Source organism: Erpetoichthys calabaricus, chromosome 11 (genome assembly GCF_900747795.2).
Source record: "Erpetoichthys calabaricus chromosome 11, fErpCal1.3, whole genome shotgun sequence".
Classification (NCBI taxonomy): Eukaryota; Metazoa; Chordata; class Cladistia; order Polypteriformes; family Polypteridae; genus Erpetoichthys; species Erpetoichthys calabaricus.
The window spans coordinates 89,236,037-89,256,179 of NC_041404.2; the positions used below are offsets into that span (position 1 = coordinate 89,236,037).

The window sequence follows — 20,143 nt, forward strand, 5'->3', positions numbered from 1 at the left end:
GAATCCCAGCCTGGGTACTGTCGATGTGGTGTTTTGCATATTCTCCTCATGTTTGTGCGACTTTTTCCATATCAATAACAGAATAGATAAGAAATGTATTTGTGCCAAAAATAAAATCTCAGAATTTTCTATGACAGATTATAATGCAGATAAACTGAGGAAATCTCTGCATGTTATAAGCAACAGGACAGTGTGGCCAAATAGTGTATCAGAGCAGCTACTGAAATCCTATTACAGAGCACTTACTCCAGTTTCTCTTTTACTTTTTCAATTGTTCTAGATCTGTATATCTGATTTAAAAAATTTTACATGTTGTGATTTTCACAGTTTTTCTTAAGTTAAATCCAATTACTAATATTCTCAACATGCAATGTGATATTGTATCTTCAAATAACATCTATGATATGAAAATGTATTTGCCCGTGTCATTTTCTGTTATAGTGAGTGTTTTTTAATAATTTATGTTATCAGATCATCAGCCAAAACCAAAAGGTAGATAAAAGGAACTTAAGGGTGAACAAATAAAACAAAATTATGATCCTTACTACCCTTGTAAATGCAACTTGAACAATGTCCAGTTCCATGTGTGAAAAATAAATGTGCCCAAAACATATTACAGTTAGACCTTCACTAAATCACCTCATCATAATTCAGTTCCTTCACTAAACCAACATCAATTTCAAGGCTATTGTAATTTCAAAATACCCAGTCCACTACACCCATTTAATGTGCTGGCACATTCTTGTAAACACAGGCAAGCACCGCAATCTCATTTTTCTACATTTACAGGTATGTATCACTTTATGACCACATATGACTCAGAGCAAACAATTTCCGTCATTAAGTATAAGTCAGGCAAATATTCTTCTTCACTCGTACGTTTGACCAATTTTTCTACAAATTCTTCAGCTGCCTTCACAGCTACACTTACAGCCTCACCACTCCCACTCACTTTCACTTTGTGCAATTCAATTAAAGCACTTGAACCATCCTGAGCAAACAGTAAGGTGCACATCATATATAGGTGCAGCTTTATCTTTTAACATTTCAGATATGTTCATAGCTTTTGCCGTCACTGTCATGGTGCTGAGTGGGATTCGATTGTAAGTCTGGTGCTTTGTCCAGGTCATAAGCAATTTTTCTTTGTCTAATATGGGTCTCGAGCCTCACCGCTTTGTTAACCTGGTTATTTTTTTGTTACATGATTTACATAATGGAAACTCTGAGAAGTACCTAGCTGCTTTTTGCCCCACTACACGGTGCTTCTAGTACACATCCACTACAAGATATGACTAACTGATAGTTGTCATTACTCCAGATTAAAATAACCCTCCCATAATTGTAATCTTACTAGTTCCTATACTGTGCATTAGCTAAATCGTTTACATTTCACTTATCTTTCATTTCATGTTTTTATTGCAGGTAACCAACTTGTACTGATTTATCTGATATTTTAAAGGTGTGATGATGTGGTTAGCTATCGTTTACCTGGATCCTTTATACATATATTATGTGTCTGTACAGTACATTACTTTTACATTAAATTTTCACTTACTTTTTAATTTAATATTTCTGTTTCCTTTATTATTCAGTTTGTACTGATTTACATGATATTTACAAGGGACACTGAGGTTTTATGCTACTGTTTAGAGGTGATCCTTCTGTGATTCAGGGATTCCAGGGATTTTTCCTGCCTTGCATCCAAAACTGTTGGGATAGGTTCCAGGTTTCCTAAGATCCTGCTCTGGATAAGAGAGTTTAGAAAATATATATATTGCTCCTAATCTCAGATGCTGTTTCTGTCATTTTATAGGTATCTATACTCCTATTTCCTACTCTTGCTCTACTCGTTATGGGTTTACTGTTCTTATGCATGGGCTATTAAAGTCTCACTACCCTAACCTTGACACTACATGCTTGTTTCCCTCAATCAAATTAGGTGGGTTCTGCACACTGATTCTTCCTAAGCCCCCATGATTTTCATGGTCATGTCTGTCAGAACACAGTATAATCTATTTTCTGATTTGCAATATCTCTTCAGGCCTGTTGGTGGCAAAATTCTGTCTATAAACTGAATGTGCCTGAGACAGAATTAAAGATCAATATGTCTGGTAGAAAGTAACAAAGCCCAGTATGGGAAATTTTTAAATACAATATTGAAGGCATTAATTCTAAGCACATTGTCTTGGAGCAGGATATGTTGTGTGCTGTAGACATTTAGAGTAAAAAACCCTCAAACCTTAACATTCACCAAAATTTCATCTGGGGCAATAAAAGGAAACAATGAAACTTACCAACAGTCAATGCACATTTGTTTAGAACAAATGACATAGAAAATATTTTAAAAATTATAAAATTGTATACAATTGGTCATATTCGGTATCTGTTTTTGATTATGTTTGTTTTTAACTGACAAAAACAAAACCAGATAGTAAACCATGTAGTGTTGTAAGCTTCCACTGACATTAAACTCATATCCAAACCCATTAAGTGTACAGTTTTGTCTAATTGTGAAACAAAACTAAACTCCATAATAGCTATGGAACCATACCATAATTACTAAAACTAAAACTGAAACTAATATATATATCTCTATTACAAAAAAAACCTGGAAAGGAAAAGCAGGGTGACGAGACGTGATCTTCTCGGAAGTTCTCAGAAGACATTTAAAAGACTTGCGAGACAAAAAAGACTGGCCACGGAGTGTCTCGCAGGGACCGTAAACATGAGACTTGGTGCCAAGAGATTGTCCCAGGGCCGTCTCGCAGGGTCGTAGAACATGAGATTCTTGCAAGACATGCCCTTCTTATCAAATAAGAGCACAGCCAGCAAAACACTCAGTCATGTAAAGGCACGTAGCACACACAGATCCTGTGCTCTCAGTACATATATAGCGTATAAGGACAATATGTTCTAGATAAAACGTCAACGACTAAAAGCAAAGACGAAAGAGAAGCGCGGGGAAACGAGACCCAAAAGCGTTGGAGAGAAAAAAAGGCAGATAAGAGATTATGAAAGCAGTGGAATTTGAAAGGCTCAAACAAACGATGGCACAATACACACGCAGAAAAAGGTACTGAATATGAAAGCAGTAAAATTTGAAAGTATTGTAGCGTCCCAGCCAAGTTGAAGTCTTTTTTGTTTTAAGTGACTGTTAGGTCCGATTGAGGGAGGGTGGAGTACAGCTCGGAAAACTGATAGCGGGGTATTGATTGATGCGGTAAGCGGGGGTGAGACCCGGGGGAGAATGTGTCAGAGAGGGTGCTAGAAAATTGTGCTTGGGGTTACGAAGTTGGCGATTGTTCAAGTAGAACTTTTGTGACACTTTATTACATCAGTCGCTACAGTATCAAAAAAAAGATAGTAAAGATCGTATTAGCGCAAACAGAAGGTAATTAATCATCAGAACCAGGTGTAACTGAAAAATAGCAGGACAAATTGAGGTCAGAAATAAAAGGCAAAGAATGGAAAACAAAGTCTTTTTGCCTTCGCAACTTCATAAACACGTTCACAAACACTGGCGCTATACACATGCAGAGCAGATTATGAAAGCAGTGGAATTCAAAAGGCTCAAAAAAAAGAAAACATATGCGCGATACAAATGTGGAGAAAGTTAAAGAATATGAAAGTAGGAAAATTAGAAAGTATAAAAAAAAGAAAGTAAAGATTGCAGTAGCGCAAACAAACGGAAATTATTACTCGAAAAAGGGAAAATAATCACCACAGACCAGATGTCATTGAAAAAAAAGCAGGACAAAGCAAGGTCAGAAATAAAAGACAGAGTAGAAAACAAAGAAAAACGACATAAAGAGGTTATAAAACAAAGGGGCCAAACACATGCAGAGCAGGTTAGAGATAAGGACAACTGGGAAAAAAAAGACTCAAAAAAATACCGTAGGCGCGAAACACATGCAGAGCAAGATACAGAATATGAAAGCAGAGAAAAACGACAGTGTCAAAAAAAAGAAAGTAAACATCGCATTAGCGCAAAAAAAGAGAAATTATTGCTCGGAGAAATAACTAAAAGGCAAATAGAGATCGAATATATGGACACAGGTGATATGTCAGAAGTATGTAAATATTGTAAGGCTTTGAAGTTTAAGTCAGAGAATTTCAAATTGGTTTACCTCACATGCATTTATTGGTTACTTTGCAAAAAAAAATTATTAAATGCTGATGATATAGATCGTTTTGTCTGTGCTGAAATTCCAAACAGAGAAACCTATCCTGAATTATGGTACAAAGTCATTAAACACATGTCTCACTGACCTCATTTAAAAGATTCAGCATATTGGAATTCGAAATATTCCAAATATTGTTTTTACATAAGTTCTGAAATAAAAGTGAAACTATTGAAATAGCAACAATTCAAAGAAAAAAAACATGTAATTGTCCATTAGTTGGGAAGATTGTAACAGAGAGGTTTGATAAATTGTGTGTGGCTTTCTGCTACCTTATATGATGATGCACAGGTAACCTGGGGTTGTCCTTGACCTTTATGTAGTTTTGGGAGCAAGGCCTGAAAGAACATCTGGGTCTACTAGACAAAGTCCTAGCCAAAGTACATCAGGAGATCTCTAGAGTACCTAGAAGTGAGCCTAGAGGTAGCCTAGGAGCCTTCTATGGAATGGACTTTCTCCTTATGTTCTGGTGACCAGTCAGCAGAGATTGCAGTTGAGGGTGGAATACAGGCAAGAGACAAGCCAAATAGCGGAAGGAAAAACCAGAAGTTCAAGAATCAGAGGGGTTAGAAGGGAGATTATTCATTTGGTCTGGAAACTGAATAAGTACTTTAATTATCCCACACAGAAGATGGGAAATTCAGTAAGGGCAGTAGCAGTGGGCTTATTGATTTATTTTCTTTATTTGTTTATTTGTTACTTTATGTTCTCCCCAAAAGGAATATTTCCTTATATTTTTGTTTCTTTAATAATTCTGATTGCCTGCTGTGCTGCTCTTCAGCTCCCCCAAAAGTTAACAATAAATGACGTGCTTAGATTGATTTTTTTGGAAATAAACAATAGTTGATTTTAGAGAGTAATGAATTAAAACCACTTTATGGTAAACAGCAGTAGCAAAGAGAGATAGAGGCAGTGTAAAGAGGAAAGCAAGAATGTCTTTTAAAGCTATGTTGAATTTCATTATTTTCAGTCATAGCCTTCATGTACATAATCGTAGGGAGTTGGAAGCAGTCAGAGGCCCCATGAAGTTGGTTGCAAATGTGACATGTGCAGCAAATAACTCCATCTAGTCTGTGACAAATTCCAATAAAATAAAACAGGTTTTATTTTGTCCTTAGTTATAGGGACAGGCTCTGTGTGCATGAGAGCTGACTGAATACTTATCCAGAAGTCCAATGCATATAAGGTAGAGACAAGGAGTAAACAGCACCAAGACTTTGGACCTCACAAACAGAAGAAAAACTTGCCTGTCTGATGTCTCGTTTTTTATGTACCACAAACAGAACAGAAAAAAGAAAACAAAGGGCAGATATTGTACTGAGGTTATACCTTTATACATCACAGGCTTTGTTTAGGCAGGACACTATTAGCTGCCATATAAAGGAACAAGCACAAATGTGTTGGAAGATTGGCACATGCACACTAAATGTGACATAGCCAGTGATTTTCAATTGTTTAAAGTGATAATCTCCAGTCACAAGATCAGCAGCTGCAGACAGCAAATCTGACATACCCCATGACTAGAAGTGATGTAATGTGACATCGGCTTTAAAGCTGTTTTTTACTTAGAAATCTCCAACTAAAAATGGTGGAGTAGACAGCTGTAGGATGTGTGGACAGATAGAGGCTACTTGTAGTTAATAAAAGGAAATAGAGTAGAAAACAATGTACAGAAATAAATATGATAGTATTCAATTTTACTGTACAAAAATATATATTTTTGATGTTCTCTAGTTAAATCCCAACATATCCTCTTTAATAAAATCCCTGTGTGCATCTAGGTGTCCGTGTGTGTGTGTCTTCTGGTGAAGTGCGCTTGCGCAGGGCATGGTGCGATGCGCGATATTACTGTCAGAGAAAGTTACAGGTGTTTTACGGAAATACAAACCAGTATTACTGCGATAGGAAATTAAAGGTACACAATACAGTGACGCATATTACAGCCACATACAAGCCAGTATTACTGTCAGAGGAGATTAAAGGCATATTACCGACACGCACGCCTGTATTACCGCCAGAGAAAATTAAAAGTATATTACGGACGTACAAGCCAGCGGACATACAAGACAGTATTACTGTCACAGAAAATTAAAGACACACAACACACGGCGGCAGCCCACGAAGAACGGTCAGCTCAGCAAGTAAACATCAACAAAAGAAAGGCTGAAAGAAAGAAAAATACGACCAACAAAAAGAATGAGGTCAAAGTCCCTTGCCATTTAATATAGACTGTTCCTACTAATGTTTATGCACTACTGTTCTAGCGCCCGTTATTGTAACAGGCTAAATGACTACTTAAACTATAATCTCCTACTTCATAACCAGTACTGGCAAACAAAGGAATGGGAATTCTCTCTTAATTATTTAGAAATATTCATTTTTCTATTATGTGGCTTTCTTATTAAACTGAAGAGAAATGTATGCATCTTAGCATAGGGCAGATAATTCAAATAGAGAGGTGAGTAAGGATCAGGAGGGAGAAGGAAGAGGTCCAGTTTTTGGAAGTAATATTATTTTCTTTATTTGAATTTTAGGATGTTGATAAGGGTGGCACGGTGGCGCAGTGGTAGCGCTGCTGCCTCGCAGTTAGGAGACCCAGGTTCGCTTCCCGGGTCCTCCCTGCGTGGAGTTTGCATGTTCTCCCCGTGTCTGCGTGGGTTTCCTCCGGGCGCTCCGGTTTCCTCCCACAGTCCAAAGACATGCAGGTTAGGTGGATTGGTGATTCTAAATTGGCCCTACTGTGTGCTTGGTGTGTGGGTGTGTTTGTGTGTGTCCTGCGGTGGGTTGGCACCCTGCCCAGGATTGTTTCCTGCCTTGTGCCCTGTGTTGGCTGGGATTGGCTCCAGCGGACCCCCGTGACCCTGTGTTTGGATTCAGCGGGTTAGAAAATGGATGGATGGATGGATGGATGGATGTTGATAAACAGACAGCCTAGCTTGTTCATATTGGAGATTGTAACCTCTGGTTACATTCAGGCCTACAAGAGACTTATACACATGCATTGTTTGACGAGTTATTATTATATTGGTTTTCTTTGGATTCAGTCTTCAAATTGTCTGTGAGTCTGTCCCAAAGAAAAACGGAAGAATCATATGTAATTGTAAAAGCTAATATATATAGTCTCCTCATTGGTGCAACTAGGGTTTAGTGAAAATGTGGAAATACTGGGTTGCTTTTAAACAAAAGAGAAAGAATGTCATATTTTTGAGAGGCAAGACATTTTTATTACTGTATGAGTGATCATGTGATAACAATGGGAAATATGCACTTCAATTATTATTCTGCGCTGCTTGCAACCATTTTTGCAATTAACTAAAATACAACACTGTAATAATCTACATCTACACTAAAGTTACAATTGACTTCATATTATCCCACAAACACCCACACACCCCTCAAAAGAAAATCAAAAACATCCTGGTAATCTTTTTGTAAATAAAAACACACCCAAATTAAAGAAGACAATGAAGGAATAATCTAAACCCTTTAATTGTATTGTGAATTATAATTTTTAAAGTGCAACTTTTAAATAATTTGCAAACTAGTTTCTCACTACAGGTAAAAAAGTACTCAAGCAAAGAGCAAGCACCTGTACACCAAACGTTCCCAGGACAATGCTGCAGAAAATTGGATTGCTGAAGATGCCATCGAAGACATTTCGTTCTCCATGGATTTTGCGTGCATTGATCTCATTGAAAAGCTGCATCAAGACGAATGTGTTGAAGATGATAGTGTAGTGCTCTGATGGAGGAGAGTGGAGAGGAGCATTGCGTCCACTATCGATGTCGAAGATTTTCTCTCCTGTTGTTAAACAGAAATCCGAGATTTAGCACAAAAGTTAAACTATAGGAAATGTGATCCCATTTAAAAATTACATATTTAAACAATTATATAGTGTCTTGATCTTGTAAATTGCCGGGGATAAAAACATCAGCCAGACATGCAATAATACCACAATAACATATTAATTTAATTGACTGAGTAATGCAATTCTCACAGAGAGAAAATGATAATGTGGGAAACATGTAAATGCAAATGTTTGATTCTTGACTAGCCTATTCCCACACATGCTCATAATCTTAGAATTCTCTAATAAATTCCAGAAGTAGCCTTCATGCGTGAAAGGAACGTAAACCTGTGCCTGTAATAAAATCATCCTGTTCTGCAATATCTATATAAGATTTATGGTTTCTTTCTAAACCTGCCAGAAACCTATCTTGATCAGCATTACTCAAAACAAAGAAGTATAAAGAGCATTGAAAAACCCTAACCTTTTCAATAACAAATCAAGCATACTCCAAAAGGCTTAGCTTTCATATGAGATAAAATAGAAACATACTGTGATGTCACAAAAATATCAGGGGTTTTCTGCCAAAATGTACCAACTGAACCATAAGTTCCCATTTCTGTATGGATACCATAACTGAAGCTCTGACTTGAATCTAAAACAAAATGTAAAGATTGAATTGCAATGGACATAAGTGAACATAATTCCTTTTTCCTATTTTCTTGTTTTTTTCTGTTCTCTTCTGCAGAATTTGGTGCCACTGCTACTTTTAGCAAATTCCTCTCATGGCCTTAGAACAAGCCCTTGAGCAGATCAGATTCAATCACCAGTGATAGACTCCAATTGTTAGGCAATTATATGATGCAACTCTACATAAAAATATACAGTAAGATAAAGCTTTGATGAGAAGAAGACTATTCACCTTGAATCAGTAATACAATGCCACCACTATCTCATAGGTTACTTGGTAATTTACTTTAGGCATCCATGAATCTGTGTAAGAAATATTTCCTAACATTTGGGTAAAACTTCACACCTAAAACGTTTAAATTTTTGTCAACAGGTCCATGTAAAGAAACTAATATTAAAATAATAACTGTCAACGACATTACTTACTGCCTTGCAAATTTAAAAAATGGGTATCATGTCACCTTAATCCACATTTGTTAAAGTTTAAAAGTAGCTCTTTCAATCTTTCATCACAGTTGATACTCATGCAATTCTGGTATTAGCCTGTCAGCATTCTGTTGGACTTATTCTGGTACTATTAATTCTTATTTTGTAATTTATAGATCAAAACATAATCTTCATTGACTGGTACTCCAAACAGCAAATCATGATATTTCTAGATGACCCAGAGATGCCTGGACTTTGACTAGTGACCAAGACTGTTGGATTATTACAACTATGACCTGCTTCAATTGACAATCCTTTTTCTTCTACTATGCAATGTAGCCTTACCTTATTTTTCTTTCATTTACTTAACCACAATTAGAACCTAATAAAATAATTGACTATGTCTACAAGCAAAACAAAACAGAGTTATATACTGTCAATGAGCATCTTCTATTCTATTTCCTTTGTTGCTAGACTGTTGTGACCCTTGGCTCTCTGTAACTTTGCCAAGCTGCTGCTCATTTCCAATGAAAGGAAATATCAGAGGGAGTGGACGTTTGGATTCAATGGCTACTGATGCAATACCCAAACTTCTTATTTTACTGCAGCAGAAGGCGGGTAGAAAGTTGGCTAAAGTCATCAATATTGTGACTAGGCCCACTATAAAAGACAGTGAACCTCTCCAGAATCTAATTTTCTTTTGAATGCTGTCAACTACAGTATCTGTTTTTCTCTACTCTGTTATTGACTGGTTGTATATCAAATTATATATTAATTGGAAATCACAGTTCTATGATTTTAATATGCTTAATATATATTGTCACACACGTGCGCATGGGAGGCAGCTAAAGGGTTCAAAAGAGAATAATTCCATGTCGGACAAGGGGTGGCAGAGTGCATTGATCCTTTCTCTTTTTCCTGCGCACACCAACCATAGGAAATTCCGGCTGGGCCCGATGACATCACTTCCAGTTCCTGGCCCTTTGACATAATTTTCAATTTCCGGGCCTGATGATATCACTTCTTATTTCTGCCCAGATTATGTCATTTCCCTTGTCCAGCTTTAAAACCACCATGTTTTGTCTGTCACTTCAGTTCTGTTTTGTAATAATGTCTGTAAAGACAATTGCTCAAATTGCCCTTTTTTCAGCCAATTCTCAAGTATGCGGGGTGGCTGCCCTAAACCTTTTTGCAGTGTTGTTTGCATCATTTCACAATATGCCAGTATTGGAAGGTTTTGTATTTTATAGTTATTACATGTACTGTATATATGTGTGTAATGGAGAAAAGTAAGGAACAGAAGTGCACCACTATGCTCAAATATGGTTCTGGGGCTTGACTGAAAATGAACACGATAGTGGTTTAAAGTGCTCAATGACTGTGACATCAGAAATAAAGTTTGTGGTGAAGTCCACTGACAGGAGGAAGGTAAAAGAGTTGTATGCAGACTGGTGGGGCTAAACGAGCAAGCCATCTTACCTGGAAGAAAAGTGGTCAATGAACTACAGTATGTAAGTGATTAACACTGTTTTGTTTTATCTATTTATTTGTACTTTTGATCTACCTACTGATGGGTATTATGTACTTGTCACACACAAGCGCATAGGAGGCAGCTAAAAGGACCAAATGAAGGTAATTCCATGCCAGGCCAGGGGGTGGTGGGGTGTGCTAACTCTTTCTCTGTTATCCCTGCAGACCAAACATGGGAAATTCTTTTTGATTCCGGCCATTCCAGTTCTGGCAACGATGACATCACTTCTGGTTCCAGCCAGCCTGACATCACTTCCAGTTCCCTGCCTTAAAACCCAGACCACTTCCTATGTTTCCCTCAGTTCTATGTTGGACTCAATTCTACACATCTGTGCAAAATATTTTGCCTTTTGCAGCCAGGGCTCAAGTATACGGGTGGCTACCCCAAAGCTTTTTTCTGTGTGTCAAGGCTGTTTATTTCAAACAAGTTATTGTGAAATAATAAACACAGCTTTTCTTATACTTTACATTATAAGTATAATTATTTCAAGGGTACGGAGACAGCACAAAGACTGCCCTCCTTTTACAATATATAAAAAGTAAGCTCTTGTAGGTAAGAATATATTGTATTCAAATATCTGGAAACAGGAAAAGAGAGGATGAAAATATATTCAACCTGTAATCTAGTGATGGTAGATATCTATCTACAAAGACTTAAAAGTTTACATTTTGCCAAAAGTATCCCTGGTGCATATTTATTAGATGGTTGGGGGACTGCTTACGTAATAACCAAAATGTAAGTTTTGAATTTTCTTTGTTTTATAAACTATACATTTGGATACGGGGAAGGAGTGATAAAAAAAAGATTTTACATAGCTTGAAGAATAGTTGGCGAAAAAGACATATAGCAATGAAAATTATGCTTCCAGGAGTGGAAAATTAAAACAAAATATATAATGAATGATCACGTTAGGCTAAACCTTTAAAAGGTAAAATAATGATTACTCAGACTACAGTAAATCATATTTAACTATTGATGTATGCCAGAATTGAAACATTAACTAATTCCTAATCTAATTTGTACTGAAAAGAATATTCCAATTGTACTAGAAGTTTTTACTCAAGTGAATTAATGACAGTTCTTAAACTTACTGTAAGCCAGAGAAAAGTGTCAAATAGTTCAAAAGAACTTCTCAGTAAGCACCATGAAAATTGTTTTACTATTGTTACAGTTAAGGTAAAAATACACTTACCTATAAAGAGTAAGCTGAATATAACAGTGAGTTGGTAAACACCATGACCCAGTATGTTTTTCATCATGGTGCGAGATATCAGAGGCTTGTTGCGGCCATATGGCTTGCGCAGGAGCAATGCTTCAGTAGGAGGCTCAGTTGCAAGGGCCAATGAAGCAAAGGTGTCCATTATTAGGTTTACCCATAGCATCTGGACAGCCTTTAAAGGTGAATCCTTCAGAGAAAGATAATAAACAGTAAATAGCACAGTTCTGTGTATATGAGTTTACATGAGTACTATCATTTTTGACACAAGTCATGAAGTAACTAGAACTGCCATACTGGTTATATTGACCCACAGTTCTTTTGTTAAGTTTAAATGAATATATGTTTCAGAAGTTTCACAAAACTAAAGTGGATATAATGGACAAGTGTCAATATGCACACTAGTGGTGGAAATAAAATATATAATCACTGTATTATAATTTCTAGCACTTCCATTTCTTTAGTAATGGGAGTAATTTATTTTTCACCTTTGTTTACCAAATCCAACTTTTCTGCTTAATTTATTTATCTAATGTCCCTTTAAAAACAGTTGCCTGTATGAATAAGAAATATTATTACTTCTGTTTTGCTTTTCAACATGCCTATGTCTGAAAAATGTTTGATGATAAGTATATAGGACAATAATTATTATGTATACATACAGTATAGTATAAATTTATTTATTTTATTAAACCATTATTTTTAACTACATGCTCATTTTTTTAACCTATGTAGTGGCTACATCTCTGGTAGCACTTACAGTTACTTGTATTACTTTTAATCCATTTTAGGCACTTACTAAAAATCAATAACACAAAAAAATTACAGTACCAAAGAGTGTTCTAATGTATTGTATGCATGATCTGTATAACAAATTTCTGTATCTGTGAATTTTTTGTACTGTGTACTTTGTACTACTCTCTCTTCTGTTTCCTTTTCCGGTGTCCTTTTGGTGGTGGCGCATCTACTCAAAGCACCATGATGTTCCAACAATGATGGATGGATTAAAAGCCAGAAGTCTGTATGATCATCAGCATCAAGTGACTCCGTGAGAACCCTAAATACAAAGAGGACTATTTCATTTATTTTAGGTAGAATGCCCAGAGGGGATTTCTGGAGTTTTTTTTTGTTTGTTTTTTCTGTCCACCCTGGCCATCGGACCTTACTCTTTTTTTTCTATTTTAACTAATGTTGTCTTATTTTAATTTCTTATTTTGTCTTTTATTTTTCTTTTCTTCGTTATGTAAAGCACTTTGAGCTACTTTTTGTATGAAAATGTGCTATATAAATAAATGTTGTTGTTGAATCTGTTTAAACAACTAAATACTGCATAGCATTAGGTGAGATCACAACACACTGTCTGTACAAGTTTACTTTGAAAATTAGGTCATTTTATCATTTTATAGTCATATCTGTATGAAGCTTTTAACATGATAGTACTGTATGTTGCAATATTTTATGATAAATGCACATACTGTGAGCTTCCAGCATGTTTGACAAGTTTCTTTTTTTTGGCATAGATGACTTAATTAATGTCCATAGGGATTCTATTAAAAAGGAGTAATGTCCATTTTGTTCTATAAGTGCCTCTGGGAAGGCAAATGACAGGAAAAAATATGAATGAAATGATCCTGAGAAGAGATTGCCCTTCATTAGCAATGACAGTGAAAATCGGGATGAGACTGTTGGAAGACAGTAGTTCATAGACGTCTTTGACCTTGTAAGTTTGAATGATGCATTATAAGTAAACCCTCCAAGAGCACAAGAGTAGGAAAGGGAGGAGACTTAAAAGATTTGCATTTTAGTTTGGACAGAGTTGATGTTAGAGGGCAGGCATCCCAACATAACCAGTTAGCTAGGAAAGACAGAGAGGAGGAATAAGGCAGCTGAAGTTTAGCTCTTTAAGGACTATGCAGGGCTCAGGGTTGCAGTGGCACCAGGGGATGTTAGAAGGAGCAATTAATGATATATTGATGTTTAGCATTTTGATTCCAGCTACATCAGACTTCCCTTCTGTAACATCCTTAAAATCTCTGCCACTCAATGATTGAGTCTGGCTTGTTTGGACTTCTATGTAAAACTCACAGCTGTCACAGCAGCAGTAGTTCTGGGCAGGTTAATTGATAATTTAATTTAAGAGACACATAATGAACCTGTTAAGGAAGGTCCAAAGTAGTTTGTATTTTATGTTGTGATTTCTTTCCATTGTGTGTTTATCTATAAATCACATAAACACTGTTTGATTTGCTTGGGTGTCCTTGGCATAATTTTTCTTGTGATATAGTATATATTTATGTAGAAAACATATATACTATAATAACATATACATAAATATCTTTCTGGGATCACAAAGTCTACCTAACCTATTTCTGTAAAATATATATATATATATATATATATATATATATATATATATTCGGGTCGAATTTAACTTGCTGTTGGCTGTACGGGAGCTGGAGGAGCTCCTCCAACCCGTATCGTCTTTATTTCAGATCATGGAACTGCTCCAAGAGTCAGTGGAGAGGCTGGAGAAGGTCGGCGCGCCATTAGGAGCCATACTGGGTTGGCTGAAGTGGCGCGACGCTGGATTCTCCAGCCTGTGTGATGCAGCGGTACAGGTAAGTAACGCCTGTATCATAAAGCAAGGAATAGGAGGGCTGGGTGAAACGGTAGTGGTATATGTCAGTTCTGCTTGCCAAGAAGCCGCACCTCCTACAAGAGACGCAACTGCAATGACCGGTTGCACGGCAGAAGTGCGTACGAGGAGGCCGCTGGTGGATGCTGGCTGCCAAACAACCTTGTCCCACCCGCCGGCCATCAGTCTCACAGGCATCTACTGGGGCGCAGACGGCAAGGGGTCTCTTTTCTTCCCATAAGGGGACCCAGGCCATTGGTGCGCCCCAGAGCAAGAGAACTCCAAACAGTGTGCAGCGTGAGCCCGTCTACTCGCAGACAGTAGAGGGCTGTGCCATGAAGGGGCTGAACCACCAGCCACCCTCGGCTGGGCAGACGTCGGGGCAGGACTTCCTGTCCTGTTTCCAGTCCCGCAGGGATCGCACCAGAGGGGAGCAGCGTTGCTTTGAGTGCAACCACTATGGCCACGGCTGAAGGAGTTGTCCGTGGAGGATGCCCAGAGGACGTGGGCATCAGGGTAGCACCTCTCTGTCTTTTTCTTATGTCATTTCAGGACAGAGCTGTGGACCCAAGGAAGCCGACTTCCTGTCCTGGAGGAGACCAGCCCTCGCGGCACAAGTCACTATGCCCCACGGGGCTCAGCTGATAGAGGGGCACTGTGGCGGATGGCTGGGACACCCCTTTGACACTGGATCCGGGGGAGCAGCCATGGGATGCACACTACATCTCCCGGAACATTTGGTGGTAGCCCCCCTGGGTTGCATCAGGGCAACAATGGTGGAACACTGGAGCTCATCCTAGTTGGGCTCCATGGCCACCGCCAGGGGGAGCTGCATGGCTTAATGAGCCCATGTGGGCTGGACTGCAGCCACACCTGGAAGTGCAGCCTGAAGTAGGTCAACGAGCACCTGGAGCACTTCTGGGAGTGCTGTAAAAGGTGCCTGCAGCCACTACGTGAGGAGCCAGAGTTGGGAGAAGGAGGACGAAGCTGCCTGAGAGGAGTAGTGGGGGAAGAAGAGTGTGGTTTGGGGTGTTTTTTGCTTTTGGGTGTTTTGGGACTGTGGGACATGGGGAAGACGTGCTCCACGGCTGAAGAAATATAAAAGTTCTTTTTGTTTATTTAACAGGTGCATCCATTGTCAGTCTGTGTCGGGTCGATGCCTATACAGTGCCTTTGCCACAATATATATATATATATATATATATATATATATATATATATATATATATATATATATATACATATATATATATATATATATATATATTTGTAGCTGGAGATCCACTAAGGGGGAAAATGAGTCATGTATCATAAAGTAGTTTTTATTCCTGAGCTGTCAGCTCCTACCAGGAGCCGTCATCAGAGGATAACGATTAGACATACAAGAATCAAAGGCAGTATATAGCAAAATAAGGGGGGGGTTGTTGAGAGGTATCATTTTCTCCCTTTGTGGATCTCCAGCTACAGATATGCAAACCGTATCACACATCTTCGCTACTATATATATAAACAACTCAGATGCAGTTGAAGTGCAGACTTTCAGCTTTAATTCAGTGGGGTGAACAAAATGATTGCATAAAAATGTGAGGCAACTAAATCATTTTTTTAACACAATCCCTTCAATTCAGGGACTCAAAAGTAATTGGACAATTGACTCAAAGGCTATTTAATGGGCAGGTATGGGCAAGTCTGTCGTTATGTCATTATCAATTAAGCAGATAAAAGGCATGGAGTTAATTTGACATGTGGTGCTTGCATGTGGAAGATTTTGCTGTGAACAGACAACATGCGGTCAAAGGAGCTCTCCATGCAGGTGAAAGAAGCCATCCTTAAGCTGCGAAAACAGAAAAAAACCCATCCGAGAAATTGCTACAATATTACGAGTGGCAAAATCTACAGTTTGGTACATCCTGAGAAAGAAAGCAAGCACTGGTGAACTCAGTAACACAAAAAGACCTGGATGTCCACGGAAGACAACAGTGGTGGATGATCGCAGAATCATTTCCATGGTGAAGAGAAACCCCTTCACAACATCCGACCAAGTGAACAACACTCTCCAGGGGGTAGGCGTATCGATATCCAAGTCTACCATAAAGAGAAGACTGTATGAAAGTAAATACAGAGGTTGCACTGCAAGGTGCAAGCCACTCATAAGCCTCAAGAATAGAAAGGCTAGATTGGACTTTGCTAAAGAACATCTATAAAGCCAGCACAGTTCTGGAAAAACATTCTTTGGACAGATGAAACCATGATCAACCTCTACCAGAATGATGGCAAGAAAAAAGTATGGAGAAGGCATGGAACTGCTCATTATCCAAAGCATACCACATCATCTGTAAAACACGGTAGAGACAATGTGATGGCTTGGGCGTGCATGGCTGCCAGAGGCACTGGGACACTAGTGTTTATTGATGATGTGACACAGGACAGAAGCAGCCAAATGAATTCTGAGGTGTTCAGAGACATACTGTCTGCTCAAATCCAGCTAAATGCAGTCAAATTGATTGGGTGGCATTTCATGATACAGATGGACAATGACCCAAAACATACAGCCAAAGCAACCCAGGAGTTTATTAAAGCAAAGAAGTGGAAAATTCTTGAATGGCCAAGTCAGTCAACTGATCTTAACCCAATTGAGCATGCATTTCACTTGTTGAAGACTAAACTTCAGACAGAAAGCCCCACAAACAAACAGCAACTGAAAGCCGCTGTAGTAAAGGCCTGGCAGAGCATTAAAAAGGAGGAAACCCAGCATCTGGTGATGTTCATGAGTTCAAGACTTCAGGCTGTCATTACCAGTAAAAGGGTTTTCAACCAAGTATTAGAAATGAACATTTTATTTCCAGTTATTTAATTTGTCCAATTACTTTTGAGTCCTTGAAATAAAGGGATTGTGATAAAAAATGCTTTAGTTGCCTCACATTTTTATGCAATCATTTTGTTCACCCCACTGAATTAAAGCTGAAAGTCTGCACTTCAACTGTATCTGAGTTGTTTCATTTAAAATTCATTGTGGTAATGTACAGAACCAAAATTAGAAAAAGTTGTCTCCGTCCAAATATTTATGGACGTAACTGTATCTATACTAATAAAAGGCAAAGCCCTCACTGACTCACTGACTGACTGACTGACTGATTGACTGACTGACTGACTGACTGACTCATCACTAATTCTGCAACTTCCCGTGTAGGTGGAAGGCTGAAATTTGGCAGGCTGATTCCTTACAGCTTACTTACAAAACTTAGGCAGGTTTCATTTCGAAATTCAACACGTAATGGTCATAACTGGAACCTCTTTTTTCACAATATACTGTAATGGACGGCAGCTCGATGGCCATGGGAGGAGGAGTTGAGTCTCACGTCATCACGCCTCCCACGTAATCACGTGAAAAGACTGTGAACGCAGTAGGGACAAATGAAGGAGGAGCCGCAAACAGCGAAGAACAAAAAATTCATTAAACAATTGAGAAGAGAGCGAGTGAAGCATACAAGCATGTTCATAAGGGAAACAAAGCACGGTGTAAAATGAAAGTTTAAATTAAGTTTATAGAAACGCTCCCGCTGCGGATTGCAATAACGTGAAAAGACTGTGAATGCAGTAGGGACAAATGAAGGAGGAGCCGCAAACAGCGAAGAACAAAAAATTCATTAAACAATTGAGAAGGGAGCGAGTGAAGCATACAAGCATGTTCATAAGGGAAACAAAGCACGGTGTAAAACGTAAGTTTAAATTAAGTTTATAGAAACACTCCCGCTGCGGATTGCAATAACGTGAAAAGACTGTGAATGCAGTAGGGACAAATGAAGGAGGAGACGCAAACAGCGAAGAACAAAAAATTCATTAAACAATTGAGAAGGGAGCGAGTGAAGCATACAAGCATGTTCATAAGGGAAACAAAGCACGGTGTAAAACGTAAGTTTAAATTAAGTTTATAGAAACGCTCCCGCTGCGGATTGCAATAACATATTCGCGAGATGAAAGTTTAATGAGAAGACACGAGGTATAAACGAACCACACGCCGTAGCGCAACGTTAGGGGCAACAGTTTCAACCATTCTATGATCTGCCTCTCGCAACTGAAAGACGGCACATGGCGGATGTTAGCCCACATGCTGACCGCAACGTTAGGGGCTTCAACTCTGGCGCTGACGATATTCGATTCTCGAGAGGGGATGCAGTGAGTGTGAATGCCTGATGAGCCCAGAATTAAGGAGAAACACGTGTCGCATACTCTTTGCATTATTTGAAAGTAAACTATTAAAACCATTCTATGATCAGCTTCTGGGAACAGAAAGAGGGCACGTGGCGGATGTAAGGCGACTTCCTGACCAACCACAAGCGTAACCTGGCAAGTAACCATCCATACAGTCAGATTGTGATTCAGAAAACGAATGCCATGAATTTAATTACCACGATCTACATACTGTCAAATAAACGAAACACACGCCGTAGCGGGACAGCTGTGAAAAGCGAGGTTCACAAAAAAACAGATCCTTAACAAATTGTTATTGGTATATTTTCGATCCGTTTAAAAAGGTTTTACTGTCTTCTTAAAAAATTAAAAACAGTACTTCGCCGCAACGAAGCGCGAGAATTTGGCTATATATATCTGCTTCTCACAATTAAAAGAGGGCACGTGGCTGATTTTAGACGACTTCATGACCAAACATAAGTGTTACCTCCCAGGTAGGGTTACCACTTTTAACACAAAAAAATAAGGGACGCATACTGCAGCGGGTGCCACATCCCAGTGCCAACAGTTTGCAGACTCTACTTAAAAGACCCGCCCTCCTCACTGGACAGTTAAAAAGACCAATCAAACTAACGATGACATCAAGTATTACCCAATCAAAAGTAGGAAAGGAGGCATCTTCATAAAATGCGTGTGGGATGATTTGCATGAGACGCTGCTTTAAAAAAAATGATAAAAAAAATAGGGGACTAATTCCGTCCCGTATTGATTCAAAACGGGACGCGCAATTTCATTCTCAAATACGGGACAATTCCATATTTTAAAGGACGGGTAGCAACCCTACAGTGCCAGGTAACCACCCATACAATCGGATTGTGATTCAGACTAGGAATGCAATGAATGTAATTACCCCGATCTACATACAAGGCAAAAGTCTTGCAACATTCAAAGATGATGGCTTGGGATAAGTACACCATAGAACATAAAAGAGCTTATGAAACCTTGAACCGAAAAAAGCAAGATCTCAGAGATCGTAAAAAAAAAAATAGGAGGTAATGTCGTTTTACTCGCTGTAGATTTTAGTCAAACATTACCAGTTATTCCACGAGGGAGACCAGCAGATGAACTCAACGCGTGTTTAAAATCTATGCTTCTCCCACGCTCGGTTATATGTCGCGTGCTCTCGGGTAGGTGCACCAAAAAATGTATACATTTAAGCATGTAATGAGCAAACAAAAAATGAGGTATACCCGAAGGCACTGCAGTAGTACTTAATGTAACTTTACTTCTTAAATGTTAATGTTTTACTGTTTAATAATTTATACGCTTCTTATATGTTGTTCAAATTCTTTTATCAAAATACCAGTGACAGCGCAATGCACGATAACGTGGAGTGAATACACCATACGCATCCGCCCACGGCCGCCCTGGTGTGCGCAGATAGGAGTTGATTCTACAATAAAATAAAATAAAGATAAAAACCCAG

The 20,143-nt window shown here is 38.5% G+C and overlaps 1 protein-coding gene across 6 annotated transcripts in view; it reads right to left on the minus strand.

Moving 5' to 3' along the window:
- The window catches only part of atp2b3b (ATPase plasma membrane Ca2+ transporting 3b), a 608,455-nt gene that overhangs the window by 29,756 nt on the left and 558,556 nt on the right, over window positions 1–20,143 (minus strand). For all 6 annotated transcript variants that reach the window (XM_028813571.2, XM_051933859.1, XM_051933861.1 and 3 more), the window contains 2 exons: window positions 11,808–12,021; window positions 7,771–7,982 (listed from right to left, as the gene is read on the minus strand). In XM_028813571.2, the coding sequence (XP_028669404.2) occupies window positions 7,771–7,982; window positions 11,808–12,021 (426 nt within the window). The remainder of the gene's footprint in view (window positions 1–7,770; window positions 7,983–11,807; window positions 12,022–20,143) is intronic.